This window comes from Pantherophis guttatus, chromosome 2, assembly GCF_059756535.1.
Source record: "Pantherophis guttatus breed Tessera chromosome 2, ASM5975653v1, whole genome shotgun sequence".
Taxonomy (NCBI): domain Eukaryota; kingdom Metazoa; phylum Chordata; class Lepidosauria; order Squamata; family Colubridae; genus Pantherophis; species Pantherophis guttatus.
In genome coordinates, this window is record NC_142064.1 from 250,819,373 (window position 1) to 250,840,713 (window position 21,341).

The window sequence follows — 21,341 nt, forward strand, 5'->3', positions numbered from 1 at the left end:
CCATTCAGGTGACCCTGAAGACATTAAGATAAACCTCTGACCCGCTAAAAGAATGCAAATGTCCAGTTGGCTGCAAGGAGTGTAAATCCTTCCATTCCCCACCATCCAGTCAAAACTGAAGAAGCTTCTTGGATAAGAAGCAAAATATCTTCAAAGAAAAAGTAGAAAGGCCTCTTGGAAAAAACACCTTTGGCACTGTTACCCGAGATTTACCCTTCTCTCACTGATGTGCTATGGGTATACAAGTAGTCAACTTACAGCTATTTGCTTAGTGACGGCTTGAAGTTACAATGACATTGAAAAAAGTGACTGATAACCAGTTTCCACAATTAACTATCATTGAAATATCCCCAGGATCACATAATCAAAACTTCAAGTTCTTGGCAACTGGCATTTATGACTGTTGCATTGTCCCAGAGTCGTGATCACTATTTGTAACCATCCCAGCTGGCTTCCAACAAGCAAATCAATGGAGGAAGCTAGATTCACTTAACAACCACATTATTCACTTAACAACCACAGCAATTCACTCAACTGACAAAAAGACCATAAAATGGGGCAAAACTCACTTAACTGCCTTGCTTAGGAACAAATATTTTAGCCTCAATTGTGGTCGTAAGTCGAGGACTACCTGTATTCTGAAATCTCAAGTCTCGTGGTCCAAGCCATGTTAGTTGCCAATCTAGGAAATGCCATTTCAAACTACCTGCAGAACATTAGGGGAACTTATTTCAAAGCTTTTAAGGGAATTGGGGAAAACCTGATAGTGACGGAGCTGCAGTTAGTGAGTAAAAGTGTGGTTTTATTAGGAAGCATTTTTCCTTTTATTTATTCATTATGCTAAGCTATTTTAAGGTTTACAGTATCTGCAGCTCTATATCAGTTAGAAAGTGATACCGCATTGATATTTTAACCGGTTAAACCAGTGTTTTCCAATCGTAGCCATTTTCAGAAGTATGGACTTCAACTCCCAGAATACCTCAGCTGGGATATTCTGGGAATTGAAGTTCACCCATCTTAAAATGGCTGAGGGTGGGAAACACTGGGTTAAAGGAAGTGCTGCTTCATATTGGTCAGCCCTGATGTGGAGGGTCACATGATGGCCACAAACTTGTGATTGAAGCCCCACCTCCTTTTTAATATGCAAAAGGGATGGGGTTGAATTGTACGGATCATGGCCACCATCTTCGCTTTTTTAGTCTTTTCCCCACAGATGCATAATTTTTCTCCCAGCCAATTTTGAGGCCAACTTTAAGAACCGTGCTATGTTCAAGAGTACAGATTCTGATAGATGTGGCTGTGCTCTCCTAGCCCAAGCCGGCTGGCTATTCTTTAAAAGAAAACGGGTGGGGGGGATATCTCTCCTGCCATATTTTTGGCTGGGTTCTACTTTGCCAATAAGAAAAAGATGGATTATGGAGCCATTTCAGCCTCATGTCTTCATAACCAGAGGCTTTCTTGGAGATTAACCATTCCAGATCCAGATGTAAAGTCTTTAAGTTTCTCAATACAAACCCGACATGGGTTCAAACTTTACATGAGCGTGCTGGGCCAATACAAGCCTATTTAATTAGAATAAGGCCATAAACAGCTCTTGTGACATCACATTTCATTGTGGAGTTTTATAATGACTGAAACACCTTTTGAGAGAAAATGATGTATCCTTTGTGCAAGAGCTTTGACACTACTAGAAAATATCTTTGTTGATGTTGCATTTAAATGCACTTTCCACTATTGCAATGCATTTCACAAATGAAGCAGGAACCGTGGGCACCTGCTGGGCAAACAACATTGCAAAAAGGTGTACAGAGTGCTCCAGAGCAGAGGTCACCATTCCCCAGTCCGTAGACGCAGTATAGGTCCATGGCATGCCAGAAACTGGGCCATGCAAATAAGCGAAGCCCCATCCACGGGATGCAGACAGCGTACGAAACCACACACACCCCGGTCCACGGAAAAACCACAAACCGGGCAGAAGGTTGGATTAGAAAACCTCCAAGCCCTATATATTATGTGATTCTGTAATGCACATGATATTTAGAGTGACAATGAAGTTGTCAGGGTTCCAAGTAATACATCCACAGCAAACAGAACTCCGAGGCAGGTAGATTCCTCGAAGAACATTTTTATTGAATATATCATATTGGCACAGAGTGGTGAAAACCGAGTCTAAAGGTTCCCATGGTTTTCACCTAATTAAAAGAAAAAGTTTTTTCCCAAACAATCAGTCACATGGTCCAATCAAGGCACTGTCCGGTTGCTTGGAAACTTCACTCCTGTCTTCACCCACCTGTGGGAATGTCCTTGGTTCTCAGGGGAAACTATTTTGTTTTGGCTACAAAACCCCAGCTATCTGTAATCCCACCCCTCCCTATCCCTCAGCACCATTGTGGCAACACTAAAGCCTCCAAGATGGCCTCAGTCAGGCTAGCTTCAGAGTTGAGAGAAGTCAGAAATACCTGTTAAGATTATCAGATGATGCCACCCCTTTTTCAATTGGTTCTCCAGGTTCATCATTTTATAATGATGTTTACAAAGAGTAAACACTGATGCAAAAAAATTAAATTCTGTTTCCCACACACATGGAGGTCCATTCCCCCAAGTTTCAATTTTTGATTATATGACTCAAGGTTCATTTGATTTGTAAACTGTGATCAGTAGTATATGTGTGTTCACAAAAAAACGGCCTATTCCCTTGTGGACTTGTGCACGTGTTTATATATATATGAGGCACTCTGTTCCCTCGACCAACAACTGGAGCCTGTGACAGTGGAAGGAGAGAGCTTTTCCAGAGATGGCACATCACTGCAGAACAATATTTTCACATATCATTTCTCTTTACAGCCAAGGAAAGACCATCCTGATCATTCTTGTAGGCTTTAATAAGTAATTTTATTTCTGCTTTTACAGAAGGTTTTGCTTCGCTTTTATGGGCTTTGCCAAACAGGAACTTCCAAAGGTGCTTTTTCCAAAAGGAAACTGGACTTTTGTTTTTTCTTTGAAAACATTTCATTTCTCATCCAAGAAGCTTCTTCAGTTCTGAATTAAAGAATACCATGCGTATTCCAAATAAGAGCATTTTGATTTGGGTTTTGGAGGTCAGCCTGTAAAAATCATAATAATATCAAATAGGAAGATAGTAGGACAAGTTTTGTGACCTTTGCACGGAAGCTGGAATTCAAGGTTCAAGCTAATAGAAGAAAACCCCTTTTAATTTATCACAGAGAGGCCACAATAATATGTACATCATATTAGAAAAACTATTTGGGAAATGATCCTGTGCAACGGGATATGTTGGGTTGCATCTATCTGGAAATTTCAAGAGCTTGAAAGCAAAATTGACTAATTGGGTTTATCATGCTGGGTTAAAATTGACTGGCTCGCTTGTGCTTGGATTGGACCAATGCACCAGGCAAATTGTGTTAATTCAGTAAGATTGCATTCACTTAACCAAAAATTAGCTGGCAAACAGCCTGAAATGATTCTAGCCTTGCAATCAGTAAGTAAACTGAGTTTTCCAGGTGTCCTTTTAGAAACTTCCTAATTCTATGAAATTAATAGAAATGAAGCAACCTAATAAAATCTCAGGAGCTACTTGCACACTCCAATATTATGTACAGTTGGTCCTTGATTTATGACAACTGAACCCCAAATTTATGTTGTTAAGTGAAACATTCGTTAAGGGAGTTTTGCCCCATTTTATGACTTTTCTTGCCACAGTTAAGTGAATCACTGTAGTCGGTAAGTTAGTAACATGGTTAAGTGAATCGGGCTTCCCCATTGATTTTGCTTTTCAAAACTTTGAAAAGGTGATCACATGACCTTGGGACACAGCAACAAACCAGTTGCCAAGCATCTGAATTTTTTTTATATATATAATTTTTTTATTTTTAAATGTAGTAATTTCATCTTCAATTAAACAGTGTGTCATCCGGGTACAAATATCTGTAAAATAATAATCAAATAATCCAGTGTTTACAGCAATATTCATTACATTAACATTAATTCTATAATATTAAAATAATAATATTAAACATAATAATCATATTTGCTTCTCTCTCTTAACATATCTTCTTTATTTCACTAATCTTTTTCTTTTGTTTCCCTGTTTCTAATTTCCATTTTTATTATCTAACCATTGATAAAATAAGTCCCATGTCATGTAATATTCAGTTTGTCCTTTTTCCTTAATTGCTAGCGTTACTCTATTCATTTCTGCACATTCTAATATTTTCCTGATCACATTCTCATCTGTGGGGATCTCTTCACTTTATCAATTTTGTGCAAACACAACTCTTGCTGCAGTTAATATACTATACGAATAATTAGATATGCATTTCCCTTACTATATTTTTCGGGTAAAATCCCCAACAAGAATATTTCTGGCTTTAAGTCAATGTGCTGCTTTATCATTTTTTCAGCCAAGCATCTGAATTTTGATCACATGGTCATGGGATTCTGCTACAAAGTGGTGTGAAAAATGGTCATAAGCAGTGGTGGGATTCAGCCAGTTCACACCACTTCGGGAGAACCGGTTATTAACTTTCTGAGCAGTTTGGCAAACTGGTTGTTGGAAGAAATCATTACGGCAGAGAACCAGTTGTTAAATTACTTGAATCCCACCACTAATCATAAGTCACTTTTTTTCAGTGCTGTTGTAACTTGGAACGGTCACTAAATGAACTGTTGTAAATCGAGGACTACCTGTATTACTACTAGAAGTACCAAGTTTTTTGAATCTGAATTATTAGCCCAGGAACAGAAGAGACAGTGTAAACAAAAAGGGACCCATGCCCACATACCTAGAAAATGCTTTTCTGGCTTCTCAGGTGGAGCAAAGGGCAGGGATTTTGTCAGCCATGAAAAGATGAACTGGGGGAATAAAAAGCTTCACCAGACATGTTTCTTATTCCCACTGGAGACCAACATGCTTAGATTTGAATGGCCCACTGCAATCCGAGACGTTGGCGTGTGCAAAAATTAGGAGAGGAATCGAGGGCAGGCAAGGAGCGTTTTCTTTGCATTTTCACAAGGCTGGGATATTCCGCACCTGTTGATTTTCCACCTGCCGCCCCGTCGGGGCCCGCAGGAAGCCAAAGGGGCCATCTTGGCTCGCCGCCAGAGGGCTCCGGCTCCAGCTTTTTCCCCGCCGCCCGAGGCTATTGGCCGGTTAGCTGCCTGCTGGCCCAGACGAGGGCTGCGCGGGGCGGGAAGAGCGGCATGAGGCTGCCTGGAGACGGGGCAAGAAACGCGGGACTGAGGGAAAGGCTCCCTGCGCCTCCTTTGGGGAGCGGCGCCAGCCCGGCTCGCCTTGATTTGGCGCCTTCGTGGTCCCAGGTGAGTGAAGCGAGGGTGCCCCGCGCAGCCACAAAATCCAGCGCCCCGAAGGGGAAAACCTGCGAAAGGCAGTAGAGCCCTTCCCCAAAAACGCCCGACTGCGAAAGAAAGGGGGTTGGAGGAAGCGGGGTGGGGGTGAGGTGAGGGAGGGGATATTTTGGACGCCGACGCCGCTGCTTGAAGGGGTTGCGTTTGGAAAGCGCCGGGACTGGGTCGGACGGGAGCGGAGGAGCTCTTTCCCGTCGTTCAGGCTTCCTGAAGGGGCCACAAGGCGCGTGGCAGCAAAAATTCGGGTTTTAAAAATCTAAAAGGAAAAGGAAGTAGGATGAGGTAGGAGAGGAGGAAGGAGAAAGGAGGAGAGGAGAGGAGGGAGGGAAGGGAAAGAAAGGAGGAGGAGAAGAAGAAGGTTTGTTGCGAAATGAGGGAAGAAAGAGAAGAAGAGCAACTCCGAATGTAATTAAAATGCCTTGTTTTAATGCTTTCTTTAAGGAAAACATGTATATGTAGGATTTATTATGTATAAGAAAATGTACATTTTCTATTATGTGTATAAGAAATAAAACCGAAAAAACTTTTCAAAAAAAAAAAATCTTTTTGCCGCGGTTCCTTTTTCCGCCCGGATTGTAGCCCTTGGGTAGGATAACTTTAATCCGGACAAGAGACCCAATTTGGTGAAGCATCCGGTAGAAACCCGGGAGACAAAGTCAGCTGGGTGACGCCGGGCCAGTCCCTCTCTCTCAGCCCTAGGAAAGTGGGAATAGCAAACCACTCCTGAAAAAGTTTGCCAAACAAACTTACAAGGAGTCCTAAATCCCATCCAGGACAAATGGTTGTCCGATCTTTTTTGGAAAACCCTGCAGGGATGGCCCACTCACAATTGAACTGAACCAAGAGTTCATAGAATATTAACCAAGCCTGTTGCTTTTTTGCCCAGCCTATTAAGTCCCTGAGTAGTGTACAGATTGAGCAGTATAATGACCGCAATTGGGGTTGGACTAGAAGACCTCAAAGGTCCCTTCTCACCCTGTGATTCTGTGACTTCTATAGGCAGTCTCTGAGAATCAGACACGGACCACTTAGAATAACTTTATTGTCACTTTGAATGTACACTAATTGGCATACATTAAAATGAATACCCATGGAACTTGCCAGGTTTGGCAAATAATGCACGGGTTAGCAGAGGACAGCTGGAGAAAGACAAATTCTGAATGTTTTCCTTCTTACGTTTCAACAGGCTTTAAAATATACGACTGGTTGGCTTCGGGATCAGTCCAAATTCGTGGAGGAAAGATGGCTGTTGCAGATGTGGCTCTAGTAAGAGATGCAGAGATGGGGAACAAAGAGCTTGTAGAGTGGGAGGGGAAAAGGATTTGAGCTGGGAGTTGAGCTGTTCAGGGGTTCAACTGGGCTACTAGATCTGGGAGTGAAAATCTTGACAAATGGGATTCATGCAAAATAGTTATTTGTATATATTAAAAATTAAGTGGCTTGGTTATGTTCATTTTGGTTTGTGTTCCTCTGTTTCCAAGTAGTGGTATAAGCCGCATCTATCCTAGCGTGATAGTGCCTAAATCACATACTGAAGATTATCTTCTGTCCTTGAAAGATGAAGGTGCTAAAACAAAACCAGTATTGGTGTTTGTTGCAGGTATTTGGATCCTTGTCAACAATGTCTGGATTCTCTGCATATGCTAAGCCATATTGTACTGTTTATGGCTTGTTTGTGGCAGATTGTGTAAATTGGCCCTTGTGACTACTGTGACATAGTTAAACTGTAGTCAGGCTATTTGTGGCTTATTCAGACAACTATGGTGAAGAAAATCTTGTTTAATCTATCTGCTCCACGGAAATAGTCAGCATTGAAGTAATATTCTTTGCAGAGTTCTGTGCATATATTAATTATGTAGTAGAGCTTGAGGAAAACTTTTCTTAGCCAGTGATGATTTATTGATCAACCTTAGCTAAAGATATCATAAATTAGTGCAAATTCTGTCGAGCAAGCCATAAACACTCAGAAAATTACCGGTAGTTCTATCTGTCTACCTCTCAAATGGATGAGGAGAAATTTAAAGAATGAAGGTAGCCATTCTATCTCCCAAGGTGCCGTAACAGGTATTTTCCCCTTGATTTAAGGACCATATTCAGATATTTAAAATGGAATGTGACCTACCTGGAATAAACCACCATAAATCTGAAAAAAAAAACTCTTATGCTAATTTCTTGCAACCTGATATCATTCAAATGCATTTGACTACAATCCCATAATCAAGCTAATTTGCAATAGCAATAGAACACAAACTTCTATAATTCTAATAGTCCAATTCCTACAAAATGGGCCTTAGATATAGTATTCACATTTGTTAAAAAGAAGTGATACAGGACTTTTCCTGTGTTGGTAGGAGTTGACCTTTGAGATTGCTGTAATTTATTTTATGTAATTTCCCTTTTGTAAATGTGAGTTTTCCTAGTGATGTTCCTTTACTTAGTTTTTAGTACAGAGCATTACAGTGTTAAAGAATAAATGAGGAACAGATAAATCCCCTTAGTGATGTCTTCTGTCTTTTAGGCATTGTAGAAGGACAGCCATGCTAGTCTTCATTAGCCAAAAATCAAAAGGACTTTGGCAGCATCTTTTTCAATCAAAACATTTTGTTAAAAGTCATAAACTTTTGTGAGCTGCAACTTGCTTCATCAGGTCCATCTAGTATCTTTTATTATTACTATTATTTTGGTATATTAGTTACACTGAAAAGATACTCCTGGATTCCTGATTTTCTTCTACGATTTAATGTGATTTGAAAAGAGTTTTGAAGTACTGAGTGAAAATCCTGCATATATGCATTAATGTAGGTGCAGGAATTCAAGAAAAGATAATTCCCTTGGATCACTGAAGGAATACGTCTCTTGCTGCTTTGCTAGTTTAATTTTTCATTTTTGTGTGTGTGGAAATCCATTGGGAGGTCACATTTCTAAAGACTTATACAAACACATCTAATGCACAAAGTACTATGCAGCTGACTTGGACACTTTAAAGGCATTTTTAAAAGCTAAGATACATCTATTTTTATTGTGTTTTCATATTGTGAAGCTAATCGTAATTAGGGCAATTTTACACAGCATAATTTCTTGTTTATACCTTAAAGAAGAATACAAGTAATCTGCAATCTGGATCACAACATTGCCACTTCTACACATTCTTTAAATTAGATGCTACTTTATATTGAGCTAGAATCCAGTAGGTTGTAGCTTTTCGTATTTAGATGTATAATTGGGGAATCTCCCCTTTAGATTGCTGCCTATTATGCACTCCTTAGCATGCAGCATTTAAGAGTCTGTGCATAAAAAAAGGGGAGGATTATCAGCAAGATTTGCTTCCTGGGTGATTTCCTTTAAGCCCCAGGATATATTGAGATGGCTGCTATTGCTCTGGAAGTCATTTAAATCACTCTTTTTTTTCCCCCCTTAAAGATTGCCAGGTTCAGGCTATGCAAGGTGGCATTATTCTCTCCAAAGGAGAACAAAGGCTTTTCTAAACATGCTTACTTGAATTGATACCAATAAAGGAAAATATTTGCAGCTCAGGGTTGAAATGGGGAGTCCTTGGTAGTATCTTGGTTGTTTTCTTGCAGAAGTTTCATTACCCAAACTAGGTACCATCATTAGCAGTGCTACTATTGTGCTAGGATTAGCACTGATGATGTTATCTAATTTGGGTAATGAAATGTCTGCAGGAAAAGAACCAAGCTCAGAGAGCACCAAGGACCCTGTGCTTGAACTGAGTCCTTTGTGTTTCAGGGAGGTTTACTCACAAGTAAAAATAGCTAGGATTTCATCCTGAATGCATTTACAGTTCAGATGGGCAGTTAAACATCCTATGGATGCTTGCCAAGCTTACTACCTATCTGATCTTAAAACACACACAATAAACAAGGAGGAAATGGTCATATTGCAATGCCCCAACTTTTCAGCTCATATTTATTTGCAGCAACATTCTCAAAATGCCCCATAGGAATAGTATAGAGCAGTGATAGCTAACCTTTTTGGTGCCGAGTGCCAAAAGCATGCACTCATACCCATAATGCAATGCGGGCTCGACCCTTCTGCCCCCTGCGCATGTATGCATGACCCCTGCGCATTCACACATGATCCCCTTGTGCGCCCCACCTCCCACGCATGCCACGTGACCCCCCACAGGTGTGACCCATCCCCTGCACATGCGTGGCCCATCTGCATGCGCCCCGCCCCTTGCACACGTGTGGCAGAGACCCAGAACCAGCTGGTGGGTGGGAGGCATGCGCACATGCATGGCAGAGCTGAGCTGGGGCGACGGATCACGTGCCCGCAGAGAGGGCTCTATGTGCCACGTGTGGCACATGTGCCATAGGTTCACCATCCCGGGTATAGAGAGTTGATGAAGAGAATTCAGGCCTCCTGGTGAGAGGATCCATATGCATTTTGTGAGAAGAAAATATTTCAGGAGCCATTCTGGGCATGCCTATTGCATCCTGTCAAAATCATAAACTGGTTCCCATCCCCAAAAGTTTGCTTATCCTTCCTTAAGTCATATGACGCTTTTTCAATTGGCCATTACCTTTAATTACATAAATACATATAATACATGCTTATTTCATTCTACAAATTAATGTTGATATGGTAATTTATTGGTGAATATAAAACCCGTTCGATCCAGCAGCTAAGGCACCACACTAGAAACCAGGAGACAAGTTCTAGTCCTGCTTTAGGCATCAAACCTGGCAGGAGGACTTTAGGACAATCATACTCTCTCAGTCCAACCTACCTCGCAGGGTTGTTGTTGCGATGAAAATAGTAGGAAGTATGAATATTAAGTATGTTCACCAACTTGAGTTGTTTATAAAATTAATAAACCAGCATAGGCATAAATAAAAGGCTTATAATAGAGTGTGATCCCACTCATACTCTGGTTTATAGTTTGAGGTGAAGCTTATTCAACAAACCATGATTTAGAACCCACTGCATAGTGAGATGTGTCACCCCTGAACCAGGCTTCTGATGGCTGACGTTTAGAATAGAATAGAATTCTTTATTGTCCAAGTGCGATTGGACACAAAAGGAATTTGTCTTTGGTGTCTATGCTCTCAGTGTACATGAGGAGAATAAAATACATTCATCAAGAATAAAAAGATAACAACAGTGATAGTCAACGTTACTAATAAGCTATCAAATTGTACTAGGAAACAAGTAAAAACAATATAAATTGAAAGATACAAGCACATGGTTATAGTAATGTGAGAAGAGATAGATACTAGTAAGCTCTGCAACCCAACAAGACAGAAACAGACTTCAGAGGATAATTAGAACTGCAGAAAAAACAATTGCTATCAATCTGCCTTCCATTGAGGACCTGTATACTGCACAAATCAAAAAGAGGGCTGTGAAAATATCTACAGACCCCTCACATCCCTGGACATAAACCGTTTCAACTCCTACCCTCAAAACGACGCTATAGAGCACTGCACACCAGAACAACTAGCTACAAGGACAGTTTTTCCCCGAATGCCATCATTCTGCTAAACAAATAATTCCCTCAACACTGTCAAACTAGTTACTAAGTCTGCACTACTATTAATCTTCTCATCGTTCCCATCACCCATCTCTTTCCACTTATGACTGTAATTTTGTTGCTTGTATCCTTACGATTTATATTGATATTGTTTTCCTGATTGCTTATTTGTACCCTATGACTATCATTAAGTGTTGTACCTTATGATTCTTGACAAGAATCATAAGTATTAAATCATAAAAAAAAAGTATTTTTTCTTTTATGTACACTTGAGAGCGTATGCACCAAGACAATTTCCTTGTGTGTCGAATCACACTTGGCAAATAAAAAATTCCTATTCTATTCTATTCTATTCTATTCTATTCTATTCTATTCTATTCTATTCTATTCTATTCTATTCTATTCTATTCTATTCTATTCTAAGGAAGAGAAGAATAATAGTAATTCACTTTTAGTAAATTATTTGACAGTGTTGAGGGAATTAGTTGTTCAGCAGAGTGATGGCATTTGGGAAAAAACTGTTCTTGTGTCTAGTTGTTCTAGTGTGCAGTGCCCTATAGCATCGTTTTGAGGGTAGGAGTTGAAACAATTTATGTCCAGGATGTGAGGGGTCTGTACAGTTTCCTAAAGAATAACCGATGTTCCTCTTTTGGCTCAAGGTCCCAGAAGCCTTTATGGAGGTGACTGTGTGTTCAAGTGATGTGCAGCACACACATTTGGGTCGCCGACAGAAAACCACCTACAAGAATAGCGTACAGGGGAACTACTTGACCGCAGCTGCCATAGGTAAGGTCTACAGAACGATAACTAGATGTGGTTGAAATCAATGAACCATTAGCACAAGCTGTGTTCTTCTCCATGTCCTAATGGAAAACTTTAAATGGTTATCATTTTCAAAGCTAGGTAGTCCTTCACTTAAACAGTTCATTTAGTGACTGCTTGAAGTTACAATAGCATTGGAAAAAAGTGACTTATGACCATTTTTCATACTTAGGACCATTGTAGCATCCTAGTGGTCATGTGATCAAAATCCAGGCGCTTGACAACTGACTCATATTTATGACGGTTAGCGGTGTCAAATGGAAATATGGGAAGCTGACATATGCTAAACCAGGGGTCTCCAACCTTGGCAACTTTAAGCTTGGCGGACTTCAGCTCCCAGAATTCCCCAGCCAGCTTCTGGGAGTTGAAGTCCACCAGGCTTAAAGCTGCCAAGGTTGGAGACCCCTGTATTAAACAATCCTCAGCATAGTTAGCTCACATAATTTGTTCTAACAGCCATCAGCAGTTCTCAAGGATTTCAGTTAGGATTAGGAATTAAAAAAAAAAAACATCTGGAGAAGCCAGATACTGAACCTGGGATCATATGCATAGTCTTTTGACAATTGAGTCCAAAATTTCTGTTGTTAGCGCGACAGTTGTTAAGTGAATTTTGCCCCGTTTTATGATCTTTCTTGCCACAGTTGTTAAGTGAATCACCGTAGTTGTTAAGTTAGTAGCCCGGTTGTTAAATGAATCTGGCTTCCCCGTTGACTTTGTTTGTCAGTAGGACACAAAAGGGGATCCCCGAGATTCTGCAACAGTCATAAGAACATGCAAGTTGCCAAGCCTCTGAATTTTTATCACGTGACCATGGGGATGTTACAATTGTCATCAGTGTGAAAAGCGGTCATAAGTCGCTTTTTCAATGAACCACGAATGGTCACTAAATGAATGGTTGTAAGTCAAGCACTACCTGTACCAATATTCCATACGGAGTGTCGGGAGATTTAAGGCTCATGCCAAAGGTCATTCATTGAGTACATGAATCGCAACTTGGTCCCTGTTGCTGTGTTGCACCAGCTCTCAGCCAACCCATCTGCTGTTTTAAATCCCCTGCAGGCCGAGTTCATTGCCACCCCTCTGAGCTGCTCTCCCGTTTGGATCGTGGAGAAGAAGCCTGGGTCCCACAAATCCAGAGCTCTGATGAAAGTGCAGATGAAGGCCCAATTAAGCCAACACTGAAGCAGTTACCGACGGGAGGGACCTGGTGGGCTCGATACCGGAGTCCTGTGACATACCCCAGTTCAGAGTCTGCAAACTCAGGTTAGAACTGCTGCTGAAGGCATCTGGCTTAACGGGCTAAGGTAGTTCTACCATACCTTGAAAATCTTGGCATTTTAAGAGAGTAGTAGAAGAGCAATCCAATTCTAGCAGTGGGATTGGATCCAGCTCATTGTCTGGGTTCACATATTATGCTAAGTCACAGTGACACTTGGTTTACTGTTTTGGCTTGGTGGGATGCGTTAAACCAGCTATTGTGGTTTGTGGGAATATGACAGGGGTCTCCAAACCTGGCAACTTTAAGACTTGCGGACTTCAACTCCCAGAATTCCTCAGCCATGCTAGCTCAGGAATTCTGGAAGTTGAAGTCCATATGTTGTAAAGTTGCCAATGTTGGCGATCCTTAGTGTAGACCAGGGGTGTCAAACTCAATGTCATTGAGGGCCGTATCAGGGCTGTGGTTGACCTTCGGCCGGGGATGGGTGTGGCGGACTGGGTGGGTATGGCCAGCTTGACGCCACTCCCCAAACTCCTGGCATGTTTCCTCTTCACATTTGGTAGACCAGGCTGGCCCCATCTTTCCTCTTCGCATTGGATAGATCAGGACGGCCCCACGGGCAGGATCCGACCACATCATGGGCCTTGAGTTTAACACCCTGGTGTAGACTGTAATAGTTGGGGGAATACTGTTCCAGAGGGCAGAAGTGGCAACAGAGGAGGCACACTTCTGGAATTCCATAATATATTTCAAGGGGGTGGGGGAGATCCTGAGTGTACCAACCCTGTTGGATAGGATAGGATAGGATAGGATAGGATAGGATAGGATAGAATAGGATAGAATAGAATAGAATAGAATAGAATAGAATTTTTTATTGGCCAAATGTGATTGGACACACAAGGAAATTGTCTTGGTGCATATGCTCTCAATGTACATAAAAGAAAAGATAGTTCATCAAGAATCATAAGGTACAACACTTAATGATAGTCATAGGGTACAAATAAGCAATCGGGAAACAATATCAATATAAATCGTAAGGATACAAGCAACAAAGTTACAGTCATACAGTCATAAGTGGAAGGAGATGTGTGGTGGGAACGATGAGAAGATTAATAGTAGTGCAGCTTAGTAAATAGTTTGACAGTGTTATGGTATAGTTATGGGATGGTAAAGGACAATTGGAGAGATATGCCCCCCCAGAAAAACAACAACAGCAGGTCTTAATGTAAAGATAACCTTCAACACCCTGAATTGCATCCAAATTCCAAGTGGCACTAGTGCCACTTTTGCACTAACCATATAATCCTCCTGCACTGCCACTTTCTCCCACCCCCCCCCTTTTTTTTTTGGGCTGTAGATAATGATCAAGAAAGTGAAGAAGAGAAGCCTCATCGTGGAAGTTATCCTCACCGTGGAGGTTTTCGACCAACGATCCTTCGCCGAAACTTATTTAATAATTCCAAGGGGAATGGATCACAGAGTCAGAAGCCCAGAGAGGCCTATAAACATGGGTCCCAGTTGAAGAAGCCTTCACAAAATCAGCTAGGAAAGACAAAGGCAGAAACGGGCAATGCCAACGAGAGCTCACAGACCAAAGAAAGAGCTGCAGGAAGGGACCATCCGGTTTCGTGCCCTGATTGCAGACAGATCTTCAAGTCCAAAATATCTCTCTCCAATCACCAGAGGATACACAATATGACAAAGGCCTATAAATGCCCTGACTGCGAAGAAGGATTTTCATCCAAAAAAGTCTTTGACCGCCACCAGAGGGGTCACAGAGCAGAAGCAGGCAACAGACCTTCCTACAGCATTGTGAAGCCTCAAAACATGAAGCTTTATGAATGTTTCGCCTGCAAGAAATCTTTTGAGCTCAGAGAGCAATTCCTCCTACATCAAAAGAGCCACACGACCCAGCAGCCCTATGAATGTGATGAATGTGGGGAAATGTTTGTCCAGAAGGAACTTCTTGACAAACATCAAAATTGCCACACAACACCCAAAAACAACAGAAAGATGGATAAGAAGGAAGAAAAGATGGATAGTACGCCTGAAACTGCAAAAAAGAAAGACAGTACAGCCCCTGTCTCTGGGAGCACAAGACCACTGAACATTGGCCTCAGTAGACAACAGCAAGACCAAGTCAATCTCCATAAATGTCAGTTTTGCGGGAAATGTCTAAGGTTCAAAAGTTTGCTTGTGGACCATGAGAGACTGCACAGGGAAGCAAGGCCATATAAATGTTCCCAGTGTGCTAAGAGCTTCCTTCATAAGGCTATTTTAATGTCACACATGATGACCCATATGAAGCAGGCATCCAGGAAGCATCCCAAAAAAGTTAAAAGCTTGGCTGTGAAAAGTGCCTTGGTTGATTCAGAAATCCCTCACAAAAGAGGAAATCCCTCTAAATCCAGAAAAATCATCACTCGTAGCTCTTACCGCATTTGGCGCCCAAGAAAATGGGTACAGAAAAGCCCCTATCAGTGTCAATATTGTGGGAAATATTTAAGTACAAGAATCATACTTGCTGATCATGAGAAACTCCACACAGGTGAGAGACCGTATAAATGCCACAAATGTACAGACAGTTTCATTCGAAAACACCACCTTTTTCGACATCTAGCGATTCACCTCAGAGAGATCTCCAATGAAGATGTCAAAAGTTTGAGGATCAAAAGTCGCCAGACTATGAGGATCAAAAGACGTCACTATGGACAGAAGGCTTCTGAAGGTCTTCTCCCTGCAAGTGATGTCACTCGTCGCTCAGGACTTGCCAAGCACCCCAAAATCCCCACTCAAGAGAATTATGTATGTCAGCATTGTGGAAAATGCATGAGAACCAAAAGCTCCTTTGTCAATCATGGGAAAATCCATAGGAGAAAGCAACAGCCGTATCCCCACTTGGAACGTGAGGAAAACACCTCCCAGGAAGAACCTTTGGTTTCCCACCAAGAAACCCACGCAGGGGAAAAACTCTCTCTGTGCTCAGACTCCAAAGACAAAACGATCACAAAAGATCCCCCCACCTCCTCCCACAGGGTTTCCCACAGAAGGAAAGAGCCCCACCTCTGTCACAAATGTGGGAAAACCTTTGATGATAACTATTCCTACACCAGGCATCAACGGATTCACTCTGGGCAAAAGCCTTTCAGATGTGCTGCCTGTGGGAAAGCCTTTGTCCAGACATGGCATCTGAAGAGACACGAAAAGACCCACCTGAAAGGAAAATTCCCCGAACAGCCCATTGTAAGGGAGGTCATCCATGACAATAGCCACCTGGACCGAAAGCTCTTCAAATGCTCTCTGTGTGGAAAAGACTTCTTTCAGCCATGGCATCTGAAGAGACACAAGAGAATTCACCTGAATGAAGAATGCCGTAAACTATCTGCAATCATGGACGTCACACGGGCATTTTCTAATTTCCCAAGCACCACAGCTTCTATGGAAGAAGGTAAAGGAGATCCTCTTGGAAAAGCGTTGCAGCTCCCACTTCACCCAGATGAGGTTATCGGCTTGCCACGTGCCCAGGAAGAAGCAAGAGACCTGCTGGTGCCCTTAGAAGAAAGATCAGACACAGGAGCTCCAGAAAAGCATATTACCGTGCCAGTGCAATTATCTAGAAAATTCAAAGAAAATATTTTGCTGGGCCATGGGGAAGTCAGCCAGGCAGTGAAATCGGAGAGGAAACACAGAAGAAAGGACATATTCTCTATCCATCAGTCCAGGACCTGCTCCAAAAATGCCCACTCCCAAAGTCATAAGAAGGATAAAAACCACGATGGCTGGCAATTGAGACCACGGGCTTCCTCCATAAGAAAATCTAAGAGAGAAACGCAGCTTGTGAGGAAAAGGCCCAAACGTTGCTTTTGTCAACTAGAAGAACGAGAAATGATCCGCCCAAACGCACCCAACCCCCCCAGGAAAGTAAAATATTGCGATGGTCCTGAAAGCGAGCCCTGTGTGAGTGTTTCCTCCAGTTTGTTTCAAGGTGCATCCAAGAACCACAAGCCAAAGGATCTTTGCCTCGAACTGCCCTGCCAGAAAACATTCTCCAGAGAAGCCCAAATGAAAGTTACCAAAAGTGTTGTGCAAAGGAACACAGTCGCATCTGTGGCACAGGAAAGGGAATCGCTTGAGGCCAATTCCGGCTCTCAGAGTTGTGAGAAAGAAAAACGCAAGCTATCCAATGTCAGGGATCCAGCAGAGACCCGGCCTACACCACGGTTGTCCAAAAGCAAGACCCAGCAGGATCATGACCGACTCTGCCCTCTAAATGCGTGCTCAAATCCTACCGCCCAGAATTTGGGGAGAGCACCTTTGGCTCAGCAGCTGGCAGAGATCCAAAATCCACTAAGGATACAGAAGAGAGCAAAGGGTAGACGCAGTGTTGAACTGCAAAAAGCAATATTGAGGAAGCTCCAGTGCTCGCCTTCTAAGGGAAAAAACGCCTGTGATCAGCAGATGCTGCAAATGAAACACGTCTGCAGTCGGTGCAAGAAATCCTTCCGTAGCCGGACCAATCTCTTGATTCATGAGAAGAACCACACAGAGAACAGACCGTTCCCGTGCATCCACTGTAAGAAAAGTTTCTTTTCTGTGACGGCCCTTAAGATCCACATGCGAATCCACACAGGGGAGAAACCTTTCAAGTGCTCCGAATGCGACTTTCGCTGCAACGTGTTGGGTAATCTCAATAGGCACAAGGCCAATCACAGCCAGGAAGGGCTCCAGCCTTGCATGCATTGTGGGAAAAGCTTTTGGCTGAATCCTGAACTTATGACCCATTTAAAATTGAGTGGCAAGAAGAAGGCTTATGCCTGCCCGGATTGTGAACAAGCATCTATGCACAGGAACCTTCTAAAGCGGAAGAGGAAGAAGTTATGATGCGATTCAGAAACTGAATCCTATTGTGAGAAGATGAGAGACCACATCATTCTTCCAACATTCCAGCACCTTATCTCTTTCAAAATTGGGAACATATTCGAGCACTCTCTCTTGGATTCCTTCCCCCCACCCCCCGAAGCATTAGAGGAGGCCCTAGCAAACACATTTATTCTAGAGTGTCTCACCTCTTTGCTTTTATCTCAATAATATTCTTTTTAAGTTGAGTCAGAAGATCACTTGTGTAACCCCTTCTTCCAGTCCTCCAAGAATTTGGGTGAAACTGCCAGAAAGATGCCCCCCTTTGGTGAAAATAGAGGTTTTTTTAATCAGAAAGATGATCAAAATATTGCCCTTGGAACTTGAGGTGATGGAGGAGAGGAGAGTGACTTAATTTGTATTCCGTGCATTTTTTTAATTACCCCTAACAAATACATGGACATCAATCTAGGTTTGAGGTTTTCCTGTAAGGTGATATTTGCCACTGGTTATTTTCTTAGTTTTTCTGCAGGTTTCTCTGTCTAGGACCAGCCACACAAAACGTTGCATTTTGAGAGGGAGGCCGGAGGCCTGTATAATATAAACAAAGATATTGGAATGTGATCTCCTTAGGTCCTAGTTTGGCCATAATATTTTGAGTCTCTCTTGCAACTTTTAATTTTAGCTCAGGGAAGGTGGTTGTGAATTGGAATTGCTATCTTTGAATTCAAGGCCCAAACCGGGGCCAAATTGACTTAAATGTTCTCCTGAAAATTCAACAGATCCAATTATCAGTGGGTCTCCTTGTAGATAATAATCTGTAGAAGATATTGTTTGAGGTACTGTACATTCTAATTGTTTTGCTCATTTTTACTATGCTGATCTTACCTCATTCTCCACCCCTTCTCTGAAATCCTATTTTCAATGCAAAACACCAGCCACAACACAAATAATTGTTTATCTTTGATTAATCACGTTTAATTCAAAGTTGAAATTATAGTCACTTTGGGCTTACAGCCTTGAATCACTTTATCAATGTCTGAATTTTATATCTTGCTTATACAGTGTATACACTTTATTTTTAAAAAACATTAAATAAATATTTTTTAAAAATACATATTGTTTTCTGTCTGATCATCCTGTCTGATCATCCAATAAATAGTGGATTCTTTCTGATAGAATGTAATTTGTGATGAAATTCTTTTTTATATAATAAGTGCATATTGTAAACAGCCAAGTGTTTCAGCTGAAATGTCTTCATTTATCAAATTTATATGCCACCCTTTTCATAGTTTGAGGTGACCGAGTTTCACATATGTGTTTATCTTATGGGTTCTTCTGACATTTTGCAGTGAGAAGCTCACAGCATGGGTGTTAGGAGATGATGACTCAGTTGCTAGAAAATTACTACTATTCTATCAGATTTGTTAGACTTCTATTCTTTCAGAGCTGTGCACAAGTGCAAAGCAAAATATTTATTGTGGCTTCTCTTGCAGCTCTATTGATTTGTTTTTTTTGCAGCCATTTGACTGAGCTCAGAATATAGAATAACAGAGATGGAAGGGGCCTTGGAGGTCTTCTAGTCCAGAGGTGGACAAATGTAGCCCTTTTACAACCTGTGGACTTCAACTCCCAGAATTCCTGAGACAGCTGTCTCAGGAATTCTGGGAGTTGAAGTCCACAGGTTGTAAAAGGGCCACATTTGCCTACCCCTGTTCTAGTCCAACCCCTAGCTTGAATAGGAGACCCTATATATACCATTCTAATCTCTTAAAAACCTCCAGTGATGAAGCACCTACAAATTCTAAGGAGAACATGATCAATTGTTAGATGCTTTAGGATGGGGTTAAGACATATTTTTTTTCCTTCTTTGCCACCAGGGTAAAACGATGTTTAAAGGCAGTAGATCTTTCTGGACTAGATCATGGCAAACACATAACATTCCAGTGATGGAAGTTGATCACTCGGAGATGTGATAGAATTTGTATTCTCCAAATTCTAGGTTGGATCTCTTCATATATCAAACAAAAAGTGGTACCTTGCAGACATAATAGTTCGCCAACCACAATGACAGGGTTTAAAGAATATAGACTTAATGTGATGTGCAAAAGATTTATTATGATTAATTCAACAAACTAGTTAAGTGTAAATTATTAGCAGCAGGGTAGATTTGGCTTTTCTCCATATATATTCATATGCAGGCTTTGGAATTTGCTTTATAAATGAAACGACCTTGAGTTTGGCTTGAGCGAGGCCAGTTAGTGCAATACGTGAACCTGATCAAAGTTTGATTAAAGGGTCACTTTTATTTTTAAAAGTATGTTCCATCAGACTGTCTCATGGTTTGGATTAAGGAATCCTTTGATTTACAATTAAAGAAATGTGATCATTTGGTACAAAAAGCAAGCTGTAGGCTTTTGAGATACACTGAACATTTGATCAGCTAGGAGTCAGAATCATAGAGTTGGAAGGGAAGTAAGGAGTCATCACATCCAACCCCTTAGCCTGGCTAGGGAATTCTGGGAGTTGAAGTCCACGTATCTATTTTAAAAATAATTTTTATTAAAAGAGTTTTTCAATAGAATAAAAGCACACTTAACAGAAGTGATCAGAAATATAAGAATAGTCTGTTTCTCTTTTCTAATTGTCCATTAATCCCAGAAAAAAAGATTCTGGTTTCAGTTAAAATATTAATTTTTAAACATTATTTGCGTAATTCTGTTTGAACTCAACATTTTCAGGCTTTTAAATAAGTCCACCAGTCCATCAGAAATAATAAAATGATCCTTCATGTTGTCCACATTTCCAGTGTAAATTTGAAGCATGGTTATACATTCTAGACAATTTTTCTGGAGTCATAAGCCAACAATTTCATAATCTCTTAATCTCATTTCATAATCTCTTAAATTTTAATATGAATTTCAATACTTTTAACCATATATTTCCCCATTGTTCCAGCAATATGGTATTTTATCCAAACATGGTATTTTATCATATACTCCTTCACTTGTTCTTCCATTTCAAATTTCAATAAAAGTTTGTTTAGCAATTATATGTTCATCATTTGTATATAATTCCAAGTCCAAAATCTGTCTTCTGCTCAATTTCAAATGTTCTAGTCTACTGTAAATTGTTCCCTTAATTGAAGTCCAGGTGTCTAAAAGCTGTTGAGGTTGAGAAACACTAGTTTAGACCAATAGTCTTAAGTATTATTGTATTTTTAATTTAATTAAAAATTCACACCTATCTTGCAGTCCTGCAACTTTGGGTGGCGGACAATATGTCTGCAGCTCATTGCCTTCTAGTCAACCAACCGCATCTTACTTCAAGGTTATTCATTTCCCCTTTTCCATATTTGTTTACTAAATTTTATGTAGGTGGCTTGTAACACATTGCCTTGAACAGACTGCAACACAAATTCTTATCAAGAGGATGTGTTCCTTATTATTAGAAGATAGAATTTATAGAGGAGTATTTCATAGATCCTTGTGCAGGCATTAACGTAGGTTTCACAGGGTCAGCAATTCGCTAATGAAATAATGGCAATTTCTTTCCATTGTTCCT

General features: G+C 41.0%; 1 protein-coding gene across 1 annotated transcript; it reads left to right on the forward strand.

Moving 5' to 3' along the window:
- The first annotated feature begins 6,184 nt into the window (after window positions 1-6,184).
- LOC117674008 (uncharacterized) lies at window positions 6,185-18,861 on the forward strand. The gene is made up of 4 exons (XM_060684199.2): window positions 6,185-6,651; window positions 11,539-11,665; window positions 12,761-12,964; window positions 14,278-18,861. Exons 1-4 carry the CDS (start codon window positions 6,466-6,468, stop codon window positions 17,799-17,801), a joined length of 4,041 nt encoding a protein of 1,346 aa, XP_060540182.2. The 5' UTR covers window positions 6,185-6,465; the 3' UTR covers window positions 17,802-18,861.
- Window positions 18,862-21,341: the final 2,480 nt, after the last annotated feature.

Coding starts and splice junctions, on each gene's coding strand:
- LOC117674008 (XM_060684199.2), top strand. CDS start 6,466: ATGAATACCCATGGAACTTGCCAGGTTTGGCAAATAATGCACGGGTTA. Junction 6,652..11,538: donor CTGTTGCAGATGTGGCTCTA/GTAAGAGATGCA, acceptor TTTTGGCTCAAG/GTCCCAGAAGCCTTTATGGA. Junction 12,965..14,277: donor TTCAGAGTCTGCAAACTCAG/GTTAGAACTGCT, acceptor TTTGGGCTGTAG/ATAATGATCAAGAAAGTGAA.